Below are 16,661 nucleotides of genomic sequence, written 5' to 3' on the forward strand. Positions count from 1 at the left end.
CCAATCTTCTTTCTCCCTTCTCTTTTTTAAAAGCTACCAGTAAAATTAAAACGGTACTGCTGGTACAGTCCCAGAGTTGGGTTGCCACTTATCATCTGGCAGTGTGGTGTAGTAGTTAAAGAGTGTTGGACTAGGATCTTGGAGTCCCAGATTCGAATCCCCACTCTGCCAGGGAAGCTCCTGGGTGACCTAAGGCCAGTGACGCACTCTCAGCCGAACTGACTTCACAGGGTTGCTATAATGATAAATAGGAGAACAATGTAAACAGCTTTGGGTTCCCACTGGGGAGAAAGGCAATGTATGAATGAAGGTTTTTTTTTTAAATGACCAGTGCTTTGTCTGAATGTGGGATCCTCAGATCTGCTGCATGCTGTGTTTGCCTTACCCACTGAAATAGTAGGAAGAAGTTGGGCATGCCATGCAGAGGAATAGAGGCACGTCAGCATTGGATGGCCAGCAGCCCCTTCTTTGAAAATGAGGTCACTGGCAAACAATAGTGATGGTGGGGAGACCATATCCAGCACAGAATCAGGGCAGCGGGGAGCAAGAGAAAAGAGAAATTCTGAACTTTCCCTGTCTGCTGCTTCTCCCCCCCCCCTCTCCTTTTCTCTTAGTACAAGACAGAGATTGGAACTGGGCTGGTGAGGGAACAGCCATTGGTTTTAGGCATAAGAGCTGTTTGGGGAGGGGTTCAACACTCCCACCCCCCGCTGCATCTCACCCCAACCTTTGTAATAGCAGTCGCTGCTGTTTGGCGGCGGCAGCTCACATTTGTTCATGGCATTGCCAGGCTTCCAAAACTTCATGAGGCCATGATCCAGCGAGCAGCTAAGAGGTTTTGTGGGGAAAGTAGTGGAGGTGATGTGAAAGACAGACCTCTGCTTGAGACCCCAGAATGCTGCTGCTAGTTGAAGCAGAAAATAATGACCTCTATAGACCAGTGGTCTGATTCACTATAACACAGCTTCGTATTTGCAAGCCTGCTTGGGCCATTGCAGCTGCCTGGCTAAACTTGTCATGCAAATATTGAGAATAAAATTCTATCAAGATTCGTTGTAACTTGCTGTATAGCTGCTTGGGGATGACCAGAAAAATGTATACAGGCGTACCGTGTGTGAAAATGTGTGTACACGTGTTCCTTTTTCAAACTGGCAATGGGGTGAGTATTGCTTAAGCACTGTGTACCAGGCATTCTGCCTCCCCCAGGCTGGAGGCCCTTCTTCCATGTGAGGAAGCCCAGGGCTTGGTCTAAAGTTTTGAGAGCTCTCTAACCTCCTTCCCTACTTTTCCTGAGAATGTGATCCCAGTAATAAAATGGCATGGGCATTAGAACGTTGGATTCACCTGCTCTGGGTGTGTGATTTTCACCGATCCCCCCTTCCGGTGGCAGAACTCCAGTTTCCTCTCAAGCTTTTCTTGGGGGGTCCCCTGTCCCTCAGGAGCAGCATTCCATGGGGAATTCCGGGCTATAGAGGGAGGGGGAGAAGGTGGAGAAGTTGCACTTTCGTAAACCCACTATCCTCCTCCTTCCATCCATGTAGTCGGGAACCAAGCTAATGGATGGGAAGACAAGCACTGTAAACAAACTTTTTGGTCAGGTGTGCTGGAAGCCAAGTACTAGGGCCACTTACCTGTAGTATTAAGCATGCTGAAACCTGATGGAATTGGATTTAACAGTACTTGTTGGTATCGCACTTACTTGTTGTTTTTTCAGGCTTATGCTTAAGTATTAAATACTTCTTGTTCTGACTTCAGGTGTCTTCTAAAACTGAATTCTGCTATTGTATTGTAGATTAGGGGAAATAGGCTGAGGTTGTTGCAAAGGAGAAGCAGCAGTCATAAACAGACGTGGCTGAGAGGAGACTCTGTGCTAAATGAATACATTCCATCTCTCTTCCTTCTGATCTAATAGCAAAAGGAACATATATTTCACTTTGGGAAGTGTCTCTTTCTCTCTGTGTTTAAATCTTGTACTGAAGCTGAAATCTACAATTTGTATCTAGGTTTGATTTGCATGTTTGTTTTCTTTGCATAATTCATTTGGCTTCTGCTAGTCCTGGAGTGAGGGGAGGATCTAGCCAAGCCCTGAACCCTTTCCTTGACAACAGGAAATCCTGTTTAGTTCTCCTCTGGCTACATTGGTTTCAGCATATGTTGCCTACACATTCATGCAGGCAGCATCTGCTGAAACCACTGTAGCCAGACGAGAACCGGACGGGATTTTCCTGTTCTCCTTCCTCTGCAGTCATAAAGCTAAAACTGTGTGTGTTGTAACACACACACATGGATACATGGATTCTTGGCATTTGACCTGCTCTGCCAAGTATTGTGTTGGATTCAGCGTCACTGAAGCCATGGAGAGGCCCTGATATCTAGTTTCACCTTCTTGTTTTCCTAACATTATATAAGCTGTTGCTGGAACAACTCTTCTTACGCCCATGTATGCAACTCTTTCCAGAGCAAAGTCGCCGTGATGACTTGGAGAGCTTGGGCTACGTGCTGATGTACTTCAATCTCGGCTCACTGCCTTGGCAAGGTCTGAAGGCTGCCACAAAGCGCCAGAAATATGAACGCATCAGTGAGAAAAAGATGTCAACGCCTATTGAGGTGCTCTGCAAAGGGTACCCTTGTAAGTTCTTATTTTTGTGTGTATGTGTGTATATGAACAAGCTCAGTTTTGCATAGACATACTCTCCTCTAATGTTGCAGTACTCAGCTACTGGAGACAACTCAGAAGAAGGTTGTCCCTTTGAATGCAAAATATTCAGTGAACAATCAGGAATTCAACCAGGGGCATTCGGCACCATTGTCCCACTGGGTGAAGCAGTCTACAGAAATACGTGGAACAAGGCCACTTGACTTCAGGGGCCCTTATGTGCATACAGTAGAGGCTGTACTGTACTCTCTAGAGATAAAATGGGAAGCCCAAAGCTTGTGAAATGGGACTACTTCCACTTCCCCAGCCACCTGCTGATGAGTCCCACTGAAATTCTGTGGCCTGCAAACAGGAGACCCGTGCAAACAGTACGCGAGGGGCTGCATGGATGGGTCTGTAGTGGAAGGGGAAGCTTCAGGTTGTCTGATGGGAAGGCATTTCACCCCGCAGAAAGCGACCTGAATATGAATGTACCTGAATGCATTACAAAGCCATAGTGCTTAACTGAGCAACGTCCTCCACTGGTAGTGGGTAGATGTTTTGCAGAAGAAATAGATGTTGCCCTTTGGCATCAGTGCTAGATTCCCACAGTGGTCAGTATGCAGACTCAAAGCCAAGACGCAACATCTTGAGCTGTATTTGAGAAAGGAGGAGCTAGTTGCTTTGGGTCCCCACTCAAGGAGAAAAGCGGGATATAAAGCCGCCCTGAGCCCATCAGGGAGGGCGGGGTATAAATGCGAAAAATAAATAAATCAATAAAACAAGCTGTGCTGGAGCCGAGACTGTAGTTCTCAGTTTTAAAAAGAGATGGGGCATTGCTGTTGGAGGGGCCACAGGCCTGCCTGCGAGACTTTGGCCTTGACTCGAGGAGCACAGTGGGATGGGGAGGGTCGTGTGGGCCCCACAATCTCAGGGTTTTGTGGTGACGGAATAGGAGGAGGAGGGATGGGGAGAGTCGGGCACCAGCTGTCATTGCGCAGAAGGCCTTTGAGCTGAGTAAGCCTCCAGATCAGAGCTGACTTAGGTATTAGGCACGGGGCCCATGAAAATGTTTTAATTTCTTTTAAAATCAGAAGGGGGAAAAATAACTTTTAGGGTCGAAGAAAATGTTTTAATTTTTTTCTCACTTCAGGGGGGGGGAAATAAAATGTTTAGGGCCCATGAATCTATTAAATTTTGACTAAAACAGAAAAAAGAGTTGAAGTATTTAAAATTATATCGAAAATAATTTAGATATTGGTATTATTACAGTAGGAGGGGCCCATGAAAGCAACAGTGCCTACGGCCCATGCAAGTCATAATGCCGCCCTGCTGCAGATGTTCCTGAAGGGGTGGGATTAGGGTGTTTGTGTTTGCGTTGCCTGTGGTGTCATACCCAAGATGACTTGGGTGGGATGCCGGTGTTGGGGTTCAGTTAGGGTTCAGTTAATGTATCCTTCTGTTCCAAAACTCTCCTGTATGAGTTTTTGGGGTGAAATGCTGCTTTTCTTCACTCAGCCCTGTATCTACATTCAAGGCAGTAGATGTTTCTGCCCTCTGCTGCTCATTCAGGCTTCTTCGGTAAATCTCAGATTTTCATCTCAGATTTTCCCGAACAAGAAACAGCAGGTCATGGAAAAGAGGGCAGTAGGATGTTTCTGCCCTCTTTTCCATGACCTGCTGTTTCTTGTTTGGGAAACTCTGAGATGAAAATCTGAGATTTACCGAAGAAGCCTGAATGAGCAGCATTATTGTGTGCATGCACACATATCTCTGTTTTGCTGCAGTGGTTCTCTGGAATGTAGCGACATTGTTGTGATCTCCTCGGGAAGTGGTGGGCTCTCCTCCTTTGGAGGTTTTTAAACAGGGGCTAGATGGCCATCTGACAGCAATTCTGATTCTGTGAACTTCGGCAGATCATGAGAGGGAGGGCAGGACGGATTGCATCAGTGCTTAGTTCACATGGCCCCTTCTTACATGGCCAGGGAAATGCTGATTGCCACTTTGAGGTCAGGAATTCTCCTGGCCAGTGTGGCTGGGGATCCTGGAGGTTTTTTGTCATCTTCTGGGAATGGAACAGAGCTCAGTGTGTGTGTGTGTGGGGGGGGTATTTGTGAATTTCCTGCATTGTGCAGGGGGTTGGACTAGTGACCCTGGAGGTCCCTTCCAACTCTGTGATTCTGTGATCCTAGTTTTAATGTGAAGCCTTGGGCAAAATTGTGAATAGCAACACCTCATGAAAGTGAAACTGTGCTTGAGAAGAAGTGACCCATATCTCCGTCATTCCCCAGCTGAGTTTTCTACATACCTCAACTTCTGCCGTTCACTGCGGTTCGACGACAAACCAGACTACTCCTACCTGAGGCAACTGTTTCGCAACCTCTTCCACCGTCAGGGCTTCTCCTATGACTATGTGTTTGACTGGAACATGCTCAAATTTGTGAGTAATTGAGAGTCTGCATGCTGGTGAGCTGCAAGTAGTTGGGAATGGGGTGAGGGGGACAATCATGACTGCTGCAGTCTGCATAGTCCTGGACCCAGAAGGGGATGCACGTGCTCACTTCTACATAGGGCTGCCAAATCCCCGTGGGGGCGGAAATCCCCCTGCCCCAGAGGCCCGTTCCCCGACGCTGGGGAATCGGGCCCCGGGGGGAACCCCGCCCCAGCGTGCATGTCACAGGGAAGTGACATTATGACGCCGGGCACGCTGGGGGCGGGGCCACGGCCATACAAGGGAAAATTCTATGGTTTTCCCTTGTATGGTCGCGGCCCCGCCCCCAGCGTGCCCGGCGTCATGACGTCACTTCCCTGTGACGTGCATGCGGCGCGTGCGCGCACATTGGGAGTCGCACAAGAGTCCCCCGCCGGCAAGGTAGGTAACATTTGGCAACCCTACTTCTACACTTTGCATTCTACAAATATGAAATGTTTAATGTGTCACTGGGTGCCAGGTCTTGGCTTCTAGGTTTTTATAAGCAAGTGTCTAGTCATATTGGCTGCGGAAGCAAGCTTGAGAAGCAGGAGAGGGCCTGGTAATGTCTTGGAAGGCAGTGCAGGGATGAATAGGGCTTCCTATGTTCTGCATAGCCCTTACTAGTTCATAGCCAGCAATATCGTGGTGAAAGGGACCAAAGGGTGCTCTGGTGCACTATGGAACAGCTGGATCTACCTGAGCTGCTAGTAAGGCAGAGGTACTCTCTGGGCGTTTGTGCTCACGCGGCGCCTCATTTAAATTGGTCTGATGTCACCTGTGCAATGGCTAAGTTCTATTAGACTCACCATGACCAGGAATAGGGCGTTCTCGGTGGCGGCTCCTATCTGGTGGAACGAGCTCCCAGAGGAGATCAGGGCTCTGCGGGACCTAGCACAGTTCCGCAGGGCCTGCAAGACGGAGCTCTTCCGCCAGGCTTTTGAATAGGAGCCGCCACCACTAGTGCACTACCATCGCACTAGTTTACCATCTATCCCCCATATATGGACATCAGGATGGGGGCACGCACATTTAGGCCCCATAATCGCTGCACTATGGGTGAGAACGGGACGGTTAGGGGACAGTCATCTTGCTATTAGAAATTGTAATTTGGAGATTGGAAATTTGCTGAGAGGAGCAGAAAAATCTTTTTTGATGGGGCTGTAATTTAATATTTTGTTCTGTTTTACTGTTTTATTCGGCAATATGCCCTGTAAGCCGCCCTGAGCCTCCGGGGAGGGCGGTATAGAAATGTGAATAATAAATAAATAAATAAATAAAAGTATGCCACATAGCTGCTTTGCTCAGGTAGCAGCCCACTTTGTACTTGGCACAGCTCTTGTTCAAAGTCCTGCAGGATTTTTGCCCCCTCCAACAGCATGTTTAAATCAAGCCCCAGTCAGTGCAAAAGAGCAAAACCCTAAAACCTTCCATGCTTTAAAGTTTATTGAACTTACTTAAATTTTAATGCAATGTGCTTTTTTTGTTGTTAAAATAAAATACCAAATATCAGTCATTGTCAGTCATCTCAGTGCCTTGGTGCTCATCAGCCAAAACTGTAGAAGAAGAATAGAGGGGGAACAAGAGAGAGAGACAGACAGCGAGACCCTTTACTAGGCAGTTGTGTAGAATTGGTGGCTGCTTGCTTTCCCTCTTAGTGCAGTTAAGAAAGTTTAGAGACTAATTTCACTTTTTTAAAAATGAAAGCTGTTTATTTACAAAGGGTCCTGGACTATCCCTACATCTAAATTGATCCTGTTTTTTCTAGTAAGGAACACCGTAAACTGTGCATAATAAATTAATGTATGGAAATTGTATCATCTGCTGGTTGAATCATACAGAACTTCGTTCTTTCATTTCTGTGACTATATCTAGCTTGTTGCCGGTAATGCCATGGGGAGGTGTGAGGAAAGTGATGGTGCCTTTTGCCTGCTTCTGAAGTCTTACTTAATTAATTTATTGGCCACCTTTCTGCTTCAAAAGCAGGACTCTCAGAAGTTAATCAATAAAAACGTATTGCTATACAGTTAGCTAAGAGCACCGACACTCCAAAATTTTAAAACCTCAAGCAAAACAACTTCATTCAAAGACCTTCTGATTAAGAACATCTTCAATTTAAGCCAAAAGGCATTTTAAAGAATTGTGTTAATCACACCATCTGGGGGAGAGAAACTGACTAGTGTAGGTGCAGGAAGGCCTCGCTTGTTGCCCTCCAAAACCCAGGCAAGTTGGTCTGGATAACAAGAGCCCTTCCAGTACTGTGGTCTGAGTGCATTGTGGGGATGTTTGGTGTTTCAGGGGGCAGCCCGGAATCCTGAGGACATGGATCGGGAGAGGCGAGAACACGAGCGAGAGGAGAGGATGGGGCAGCTCAGAGGTTCTGCTACACGGGCACTGCCCCCCGGCCCTCCTGCCGGGGCCACAGCAAACCGCCTCCGTAATGTTGCTGAGCCTATGGCCTCCACGCCCACCTCCCGCATCCAGCAGTCTGGTGAGTAGCCATTAACCTAAGAAGCAGCACAAGCAGGGTCAGGCACAGGAATCTCACACCTCACAGCCTCATACCCAACCAAAAGGCAGCCCAAGTATAAGTGACCTTTCCTTTTTCCCGTATCCCCCCCCCCCTGTTGCCTCTTCATTCCTTCACTCTTATCTGTCCAAGTGTTGAAATTTAGATTGTAAACTTGAGGGGGGGGGAGTTTTTGCTTTGTTAATATTGCCTTGTAAACCACCATTAATTCCTTCTCTTCCCCCAATTAGGAAATACATCCCCCAGAGCAATCTCACGGGTGGACAGGGAGCGGAAAGTCAGCATGAGGTTACACCGAGGAGCCCCTGCCAACATCTCCTCATCTGACCTCACAGGACGGCAAGAGGTGTCACGGATTTCAGCGTCACAGGTGAGTTCCTTCTGGCGAATGGGAGCCCAGGCAGACTGTGTTTGGCACTGGATTAGCCATCACATTCAGTGAACTATAGTCCGGCCCCGCCAGGATGTACCAGTGCCAGTGTTCCCTCTAAGCTGAGTTAGTGTGAGCTAGCTCACAGTTTTTTAGCCTCCAGCTCACACATTTTTGTTTTAGCTCAGGAAGGGATGGCTCCAGAGCAAACTAATTCATACAGTAGCCAAATCGCTCGCTCACAACTTTAATGCCAGTAGCTCACAAAGTAGAATTTTTGCTCACAAGACTCCATAGCTTAGAGGGAACATTGACCAGTGCCCGTTGGATTGCTTCAAGTGCTTACTCTTGCTTCTGTGTGGGTCTGCCTAAGAAATTTCTGGTGCTCATAAGGAGGGGGGGGGGGGGGGGGGGTTGCCATCGGGGGAGCAGTTAGCAAGTTCCCACTGTGGAGAATGTAAAAATTCTGCCAGCTCAGCACGACAAATAGAATAGTGATGCTATCTGCCCTGCAGTACTGCTCAGGTGCCAGAATAAGAAGAATTCATTTGTCTGAATTCTCTCATGTGTGAGCTCCCCTGTTGCATAAGGCACTGTCATTTTCTAAGCAGCAGGGAATTTTGTCAGAGGACTGGGTGACCAGAAAAGTACAAAGCTCCCAAATAAAGCCAGCTGGGCAGTTAACGTTGTGGTCCTGTGGGATTTTGTGTGTTCAGAAACAAAACCGTGTTAGTCTTTTTTTAGGGGTTAGGGAGAGAACCAGAATGGTGACTAGCAGCAGTTCCCAAAACACTTAATGAATCCATTTTAAAAGACACTACCTTATGTATTAATTCACAGGTGCTACCTGCAAGTCACAAGAGGCCTCTCTGAACAGCACAGTATTTCCTAAAAGGCAGACTTCTTTGAGGAAGGGGAGTCATAGCATTGGGGCCAGAGCAGAAGAGGTTCCACTTGTATTTTGCTTGAGCCGACTACATTAGTTGATGGTACCTGGAAGGTTTCTCCAGTAGTCTTGGGTGAAGAGGAGGATTGTGGGTGGAGGGCATCATAAATATACGCAGTGCTCATGCCTTTGAGAACTTTGTAGATTCATACCAGCACCTTGTTTTCCAAATGGGAACTAATAGGTAACCGATGCCTTTGTTGCATTGTGTTTTGTGTATTCCTGTTGGCCTACTGAAGCAGAAGGTGGGCTGCTGCATGTTGCATGAGTGCAAATTTCCAGGTAACTTTCAAAGGAACTCCATGAGCTGCTGTAAATTATTCTTGACGTTACAAAACCATGAACGATGGTTGCCAGAAATGGATAGTGACTGGAATAGGTGTATTGGTAGGAAGTGTTCCTGGCCATGACGAATGGCTGTCATTTGAGCTTCCAGGGTAGGGAGAAACACATTGGAAGAATGTGACTTCCTCCCATGCCGAAGCATCTAGAAGAAGCCAGTCCCTGTCATTGCTGTCCCTTCTGTATCTGGCTTTAGCCCATTGACCTGTTCAGAACTGTTCTTGAATCTGCTGAAAAGGTTAAACTTGAGTATAATGTAGAAGTGAATATTTTACTTCCTGTTTGATATGGAATGAATTAACATATTCCTGTTGCATCATAGATGTTTTACTATAATGTGAGCTACTTACTTAATACCCTCATTGACCACTTGTGGGTGAAAATCCTTCTCTTAACTTCTCTGGCTGTTCTAATTTCCAGACAAGTGTGCCATTCGATCACCTGGGAAAGTGAAGAGAGGATGCCACCGGACCAGTGTTTGCTTAGGTGAGTGCCGCCTTCCCCTGTCCTTACTGACCTTTCCAGGATTGCTGTGTTGATCTGACAAGCAGATCTTCATGGGTCTGCACCCTTCCTCTCTGTGTTTTATCCCAGCACATTGCTTTGTGCCTATGGTTAGTGACAGTGAACTGCTCTAAACTTGCCCCATGGCTGCTTGTCCTGTATTAATCTTTGCTTTTTGTGTCTGGGGATCTAATCACTCCTGCTTTGGTTAATGCATCAAACAGCCAATTACACAGCCTATAATCATGCGAAATGTGCAACCTTGGGCATATTCAGATGATCTTGCCAAGGGATGCATTCATATGGGAGCTACTGCTGGGCATACATAGGCCATTGTCAATCTTGCTGTTGACCACCGTTGTTTCATTAGATGTTCTTGAATTAGGCCATGTGGATGGTTCTCTGGTAGATGGGACTACTTCTGTCCTCTGGAGTGCAGGCAGTTGGACTGAGCCCTCTCTCCAAAAGTCGCATCCTCCAATCTCCCTTATGTAATATATGGAGGTAGCTACTCCTTGGCTGTGGGGGCAGAGCAGCAGACGGGAAGAGCAGTGGCTTAGTTCTCACTGCAAACAGTGTGCAAGTAAAACATTCTGTTCCAAATGTGAATTCAGGAGTGAACTGCTGCTTTAAAAAAAAAATGTACTATAGTTGCTGGATCATTGGCTTTGGGTCCTAGCTCAGATACTATGAGCATAAGAACATGAGCATAAGAACATAAGAGAAGCCAATGTTGGATCAGGCCAATGGCCCATCCAGTCCAACACTCTGTCACACAGTGGCCAAAAATACCAGGTGCCATCAGGAGGTCCACCAGTGGGGCCTCCCACTGTTGCCCCCCCCCCCCAAGCACCAAAAATACAGAGCATCACTTGCCCCAACCTGAGAGTTCCTATCTATACCGTGTGGCTAATAGCCACTGATGGACCTCAGCTCCATATGCTTATCTAATTTCCTCTTGAAGCTGTCCATGCTTGTAGCCGCCACCACCTCCTGTGGCAGTGAATTCCATGTGTTAATCACTCTTTGGGTGAAGAAGTACTTCCTTTTATCTGTTTTAATCCGACTGCTCAGCAATTTCATTGAGTGCCCATGAGTTAGATGGATGACCTAGCTGACTTTATGCATTGCAGTATTTTTCTCAGCCATGTCTACCTCTGTTACATTTTTTTAAAAATCTTGTTGGCAGAAAATACCAGAAAAAGCATAGAAGGACAAGCCTTTAATATCAGAGTTGGCTATGATAGCGAGACACGCATCTTATGTTCCTTACAGTGTAATCCTAAACAAAGTTCCACCCTTCTAAGCTCATTGACTTCAGTGGACTTTGAAGGGTGTAAACCGTGCTTGTCATTGGTAGGACTCTGCAGATTCTGTGATTTTACTTCACAACTTCAGTGGCTAAGTGCAGAATTCAGCATCCTGGGACTTTTTCATTTGTGTATTTGCTTGTTGTTTCATCCAGCTGAGTCTAATGCTTAAGATTCCAAGCGTGCATGATAACTTGTAGGAAATGGCTGGTGAAATTACAGCCCCTTGTTGGCGGGGGGGGGGGATTGTCAAAGACATTTGTAGCCTTCAGTTTGCAAAAGAAATTATACAAACAGAAGCAAATCTGATTAATTCAGTATATCAAGAAAAGCTGAACTATGGTGTGCATGGGGTGTCTCTGTATCACATAACCCTAGTCTAGCTTTCCTGTGTTAACAAAGTAATACATATTTCGGCCATTTCCTGAGACATTAAATTGGAATAGTAATTGCATATCTTGCAGCATTGAAAAAGGATCGGGAAATGCATCCTGTGCACCATTCCAAATTTTAATACGGGTACAGTCCACTGATCATGTCCCCTGTTCTCTCCTCCTTAAAACAAGTGGAAAGGGCAAAGAGTGTTGGAGATAGACACTGAACGCCGTTGAGAGGGAAAATATAACCATTCTTTTTCTCTTTTCTTTTTTATAGTGTCTTCACTGTATTTTTCTTTTAAAAAACAAAATAACAAAAATTAAAAAAAAGAAAAAAAATGAAAAAACCCCAACCTTTATTTTGGCCAGCGACGAGGAGAGGAACTGCCCCTGTGCTGGTGTTCATGCCCTTTCCTTCTGAGATCGCCGCCTGTGTTCCCAAGCCCAGTTTGCCTTTGACAAGTCGCCGATGCAGGAGCCTTGCAGAAGCACCTCTGCTGCTACCGTACAGCTTTATCTCCCCAGGCCTCGCCCCCATCTCATGCCAGCAGGCCATGCCCAGCCGTGCCCAGGCTTTCCACTCCCGTCTCAAGCTGTTTGTATCTTTACCCAAAAAAACCCCTTCCCGGACTACTTTTTTTAAAAAAAATAGTTTGGCGTGTGTAAATCAAGATGGTTTCCAACATGAATTTAAAAATTCTTTTGGGATTCTTTTTTAAAAAGAGGGGAGGGGAGGATATTTGCAGGAGATCTAAAATTCCAGCCCTTGGTGGTGTCGGTAGCTGGCTTAATGTTAGTTTCAAAACAGACTGTGGTAGCAAGCTGGCGCTGCTTTTTTAGGGGATAGAAATGGTGGGGAGAAGCCTGCAGTTTGCATTCTTTCCCTGGGGGGACACTGCTGTCCCTCTGTGTATTGATGGGCACCTTGGGAGATGCAGCGGGCATATACCAGTAAGGCAGATGATACTGGCACGGCAGCAATTGTGTGTCGAAGGATATGCACATGGCTGGAGATGGCAAGGCTTGAGCAAATGTGAAGGATGTAGAAATGTGACCCACTTCTCACGCAGGCAGTGGGGGTCTTCTTTTTTTTCCAATCTGTTTGAGTGTGTTTAGTTATTTCTTTTTAATTGTTTTTATTTGCCCAGAAGACAGGGAGGGTGTTGAAGAAAAGGGAGGGGTACGAGAAAGTGAGGTGGCGAGGGGGGAGTAAAAAGCTGACTTTATTGTAGAGGTTGCTTCCTCCACTACAGATGAAAAGGACAACCCAGCTTAGACGCCCTACCCCCCCCCCCCCCCAGTCAAAAGCCTCTCCCACCTTCCTTTTTGCCCTGTTCTCTCTAAATTTTAGGCTTGACTCAAGAGAACCGAACCCTTATGGGCTTGAATTGCAGCTGTCATCGTGCCCTCTGGCTTTTAAACCTTGACCCACTTCTGACCTTGGACAGTGTGGAACCCTTGGAGGGGCAGGCGGGAAACTTGACAGTTTGGTTCTTAATCTTTTTTTTTTTTAATTTAACACGTGGCTCCTTCTTTATTTCCCCCCTAATTTATTTACCCCGCTTACTGTGTCTCTCACTCTCCTTTTTTTTAATTAAAGTAAAAAAACTTTTTATTACTTTGTAATCTTAAAAAAACAGAAAAAAAAACCTTGAACTTTGGGGAGGGGGGATTTTGTACTTTTTTCCTGTGTAAATATTGGACTTTTTTGAGCTTTATTGTGGTTGTTAATTTGAAGTAATAAAGTAGAAAATGATAAAGTGATGGAAGCATCTGTTGTCTTTCCCCCCCTCCCCCTCCCATTCCCTCCTGCTGCCAGCCCGGCTGTCATGTGACGTCATGTAAGCCGGAAGTCTCGTCTTGCACACACACGTTCCACCTCACTCAGTTCCGAGTTCCAGGAAAAAGATTCACTGGGAAGAGAATGTACACCACCGGTACACCTAAAAATAAAGCTGATCTGGCCTTCGGATTCATAGTTGATATCCGTGTGATAGCTGAAGTCACATGGGAAAGGCAGCCCCCTTCAAAACATTCAGCCTGTACTTTGGATTCCAGAAGTGGGGGCGGGGACACTATGTGGGTTTACAAATTTTGTGAAGATCTCAACTGTCTCTTGCTTGCTAGGTTTGGAGTTGATCATTTAGGCCAATGGACCTCAAGAACGGATTGTAGTAGACTCTATGACTTTATGGTGTTCAGTAATGTAACACGTGTTTACAGTGTGTTACAGTAATGTAACACGTGTTTCAGTTTCGCAGAGGTGGTGATTTTCAATTATTTCAATTTTCAATTATTCAATTAAAACCTGAATTGGCCCCTCCATGCAAATTAGGAGGGGGGGGGAACCACAAGTGGGAATCACCCAGGTTTAGGGGTGTATGCTCCTTCAAACCTGGGGTAAACCCTGGATAATCTCCAAGTCTGCAGAAAAATATGAAAACATGCCAAGAAGGGTTTAAAAGACTATGCATGCACAGGCATTGTAGCAAAACAAACAAACAAACAAAAGGCAGCATGAAAATGTAATGAAAAAAGGGGGAGAGGAAACCTGGCAGTTGGGTGAGCTGGAATGAGGGGAAACATCTCTAAAGTCCTTTCTGCTGCACTTCCTACCATATTCTGTCTTCAGTTTTGGGCATGTCTGAAATTATAAAAAAAGATCACTGCCAGCAGGTATGTTGTACTGTTCCTATCTGGGCATATCAGTCCCTTCTATGATGATCCACTGTCTCCTGCCAAAGAGCATTTCTGGTTGATTAGTGTGTGATGATTGATAGTAGGTTTGGTTTCCAATTCTCAAAGCTTGAATCTTGCTGGCTAGCCTTGAGAAAGCCACCCATGCGTAGCTGTGAAGATTATAGTGAGAGGAGAATTCTGCAGGCTTTCGTGTGCTGAGCAGTGCTGGAGAAATTACAGACCCAGCAGGGATCTTGTTTAGCAACAGGAGCCATGTTGAAAATACATTGTGAATACTGCTCTGCTGGGGGTTCAGAGTCTTGCAGTGCCTGGATGGAAAGCACACCGTGAGAGCAACTAACAGCTGAGTGCAGCAGCTTGGATGGAGTGCCTTCTCTGTGGGTAGAATTCAGATTTTGGGGTTGTGTATCTGAGGATGTCACCTTGCTTACCAAAGAGGCTTCATGGGCTACTCAGACATATGGGTGAGAATGCTGTGCTGTCGTTGCTTGCTTGCAATTGCTCCGGTTAATCTACTTTGTGTAAGATCCTAGTTGCCAGGTTAAATACTGGGAGAGAACTCTTAACTAGTTACTGTACAGGAGAGGGAATTTCAGCAGGTGGTATTTTCCTTCAGCACAGTGCTATGATTGAAGCAAAACTTGCTGAAAGTTGTCCCTTCTCTATGGCTGCCTTCTTCCTTACCTGAATCTGGTAGCCTTGGACACAGTGCCTGCAGATGAGGCAGAATTAAACTGTGTTCTGCTTGGCTAGCACAGCACAAACCAATGGGCTTTCCCAAACCCTGCCCTGCCCTGTTCGCTGTGCTTCATATTACTAGGCTATAGTAGGCCTTTGGTAGGGTATGTCCCCTGACTTCATTTACAGCACCTGGGACAACTCCAGGCACTTAATAAATATAACTTACGCTTTTAGTCTCTCCCATTCATGTTATTGCTTGGCAAACTTGAAAATGAAAATGGAATAAATCACACTCTCAGGTTTTATTGCCCACAACTTTATCAAAGCTGAATATTCAAGCTTTTCAATAAGTGCTAGCAAAATAGTCAGAGGTCTTTAACAAAAAAAAAATCTTAAGTTGTGTGTCCTCCTCATAGCCTGTTCAAAATAGCTTGTAGAGCTCTGTCACAGCGTGACTGAAAGAGAGCTGCTAAATTTGCATGCACTTAACAAAAACTACACCTAGCTTTTAAAACATTTGCTTTCCCTTGTCTTTTATGTATATATTTTGGGTTTGCTTTCCTAGTGTTGGGAAGGCTACCTAAAAGTCAACCGCTTGTCTTTGGGGCTTAAGCTGCCAGTAAGAAGATGGCAAGTTTGTGCACCTGATTGTGGCAGAGGTGTCTGGGAGCCCTTTGGAAGGCTGTGCCAACCAAGATGAGAGTGGCCTATGTTTGTCTTCTGCTAGTTATTTTCTTGCCTTTTCAAGGCTTTTATCCACAAATGCCCTCTGTGGAAAGAATAAAAACAGCAGTATATCTTGCTTAGTAGTTATGCAATCATTCAGGATCCATGTACACAATTTAATACCTCCAAAGATATTGTTTCTAGGTGGCTACATAAACAGATTTGTAGTAATACCACCCATGGGTAGCAGAATGTTTTTGTAATTGTGCGTTTTCCTTGGAGAGTGGCTTCTTAGATCATTTCACTTTTCTGGGACCAAATCAAAGAAAACTGCCATAGTTCATAAAGTGCTGACAGTTGTCTTAGGATAGCTAGCCATGAGGTGTATGAATTAATCTCTCAAACCAGCTTGTTTCCTTGTATCTGCACCCTGACATGTCCTTCATGACTTCTTAACTTGTCCCACATCTTGGGGCTTCAGTACTGACCTCCCCTGGCCTTTACAGATCTTCATTTAAGTGACAGCTTCTGGGGAGGGACTTTGAACTCATGGACCAGGTCCCTGGACTTCTGCCCCAAACTCTGGCCCTGGCAGCACCATTCTTGAGCTGTGTCCTTCAGGAGTTCAGTATCACAGAGGCACAATCTAACCAGGTATTTCTTGCTGAAGTGCAGGGTGGAGGTCTGAGGTAGATGATTTCATGCTTCATTCCTTCACCTCTTCTGAGGGGGAATTTCTTGCCAAGGTACAATGGATGAGGAAGGATCAAAATTTCATACAGAACTGTGAGATTTCACTTTATGTTTTATATCTGGAAAGTATACACAAGTGCTACCAATGTCAGGTGTGAACGAGGTATATATAATTTAACACATGTTTATTTTCTTTAAATGACATGGCTGCAGACAGAAAAGGGGTCAGGCTGTTGCTTTCAAGTATTTTAATGGCAGACACACAGTGGCCAAAACCCAGGTGCCATCAGGAGGTCCACCAGCGGGACCAGAACTCCAGAAGTCCTCCTACTGTTTTCCTCCCAAGGACCAAGAATACAGAAGCATCACAGCGCCAGACACCATGATCTATATGTTGTGGCTTACAGCCACTGATGGAACTCTGCTCCATATGTTTA

At 45.7% G+C, this 16,661-nt stretch overlaps 1 protein-coding gene across 1 annotated transcript in view; it reads left to right on the forward strand.

The window, feature by feature from the left end:
- CSNK1E (casein kinase 1, epsilon) overlaps nucleotides 1-13,059 on the forward strand; it is a 47,524-nt gene extending 34,465 nt beyond the window's left edge. Inside the window, exons 6-11 of the mRNA XM_015419232.1 lie at nucleotides 2,459-2,629; nucleotides 4,927-5,075; nucleotides 7,404-7,596; nucleotides 7,866-8,005; nucleotides 9,714-9,779; nucleotides 11,762-13,059. Of these exons, the coding sequence (XP_015274718.1) occupies nucleotides 2,459-2,629; nucleotides 4,927-5,075; nucleotides 7,404-7,596; nucleotides 7,866-8,005; nucleotides 9,714-9,746 (686 nt within the window). The 3' untranslated portion in view covers nucleotides 9,747-9,779; nucleotides 11,762-13,059. The remainder of the gene's footprint in view (nucleotides 1-2,458; nucleotides 2,630-4,926; nucleotides 5,076-7,403; nucleotides 7,597-7,865; nucleotides 8,006-9,713; nucleotides 9,780-11,761) is intronic.
- The last annotated feature ends 3,602 nt before the right edge of the window (nucleotides 13,060-16,661 follow it).

The sequence above is a fragment of the Gekko japonicus genome, unplaced genomic scaffold (genome assembly GCF_001447785.1).
Source record: "Gekko japonicus isolate JY-2015 unplaced genomic scaffold, Gekko_japonicus_V1.1 scaffold37, whole genome shotgun sequence".
NCBI classification, from domain to species: domain Eukaryota; kingdom Metazoa; phylum Chordata; class Lepidosauria; order Squamata; family Gekkonidae; genus Gekko; species Gekko japonicus.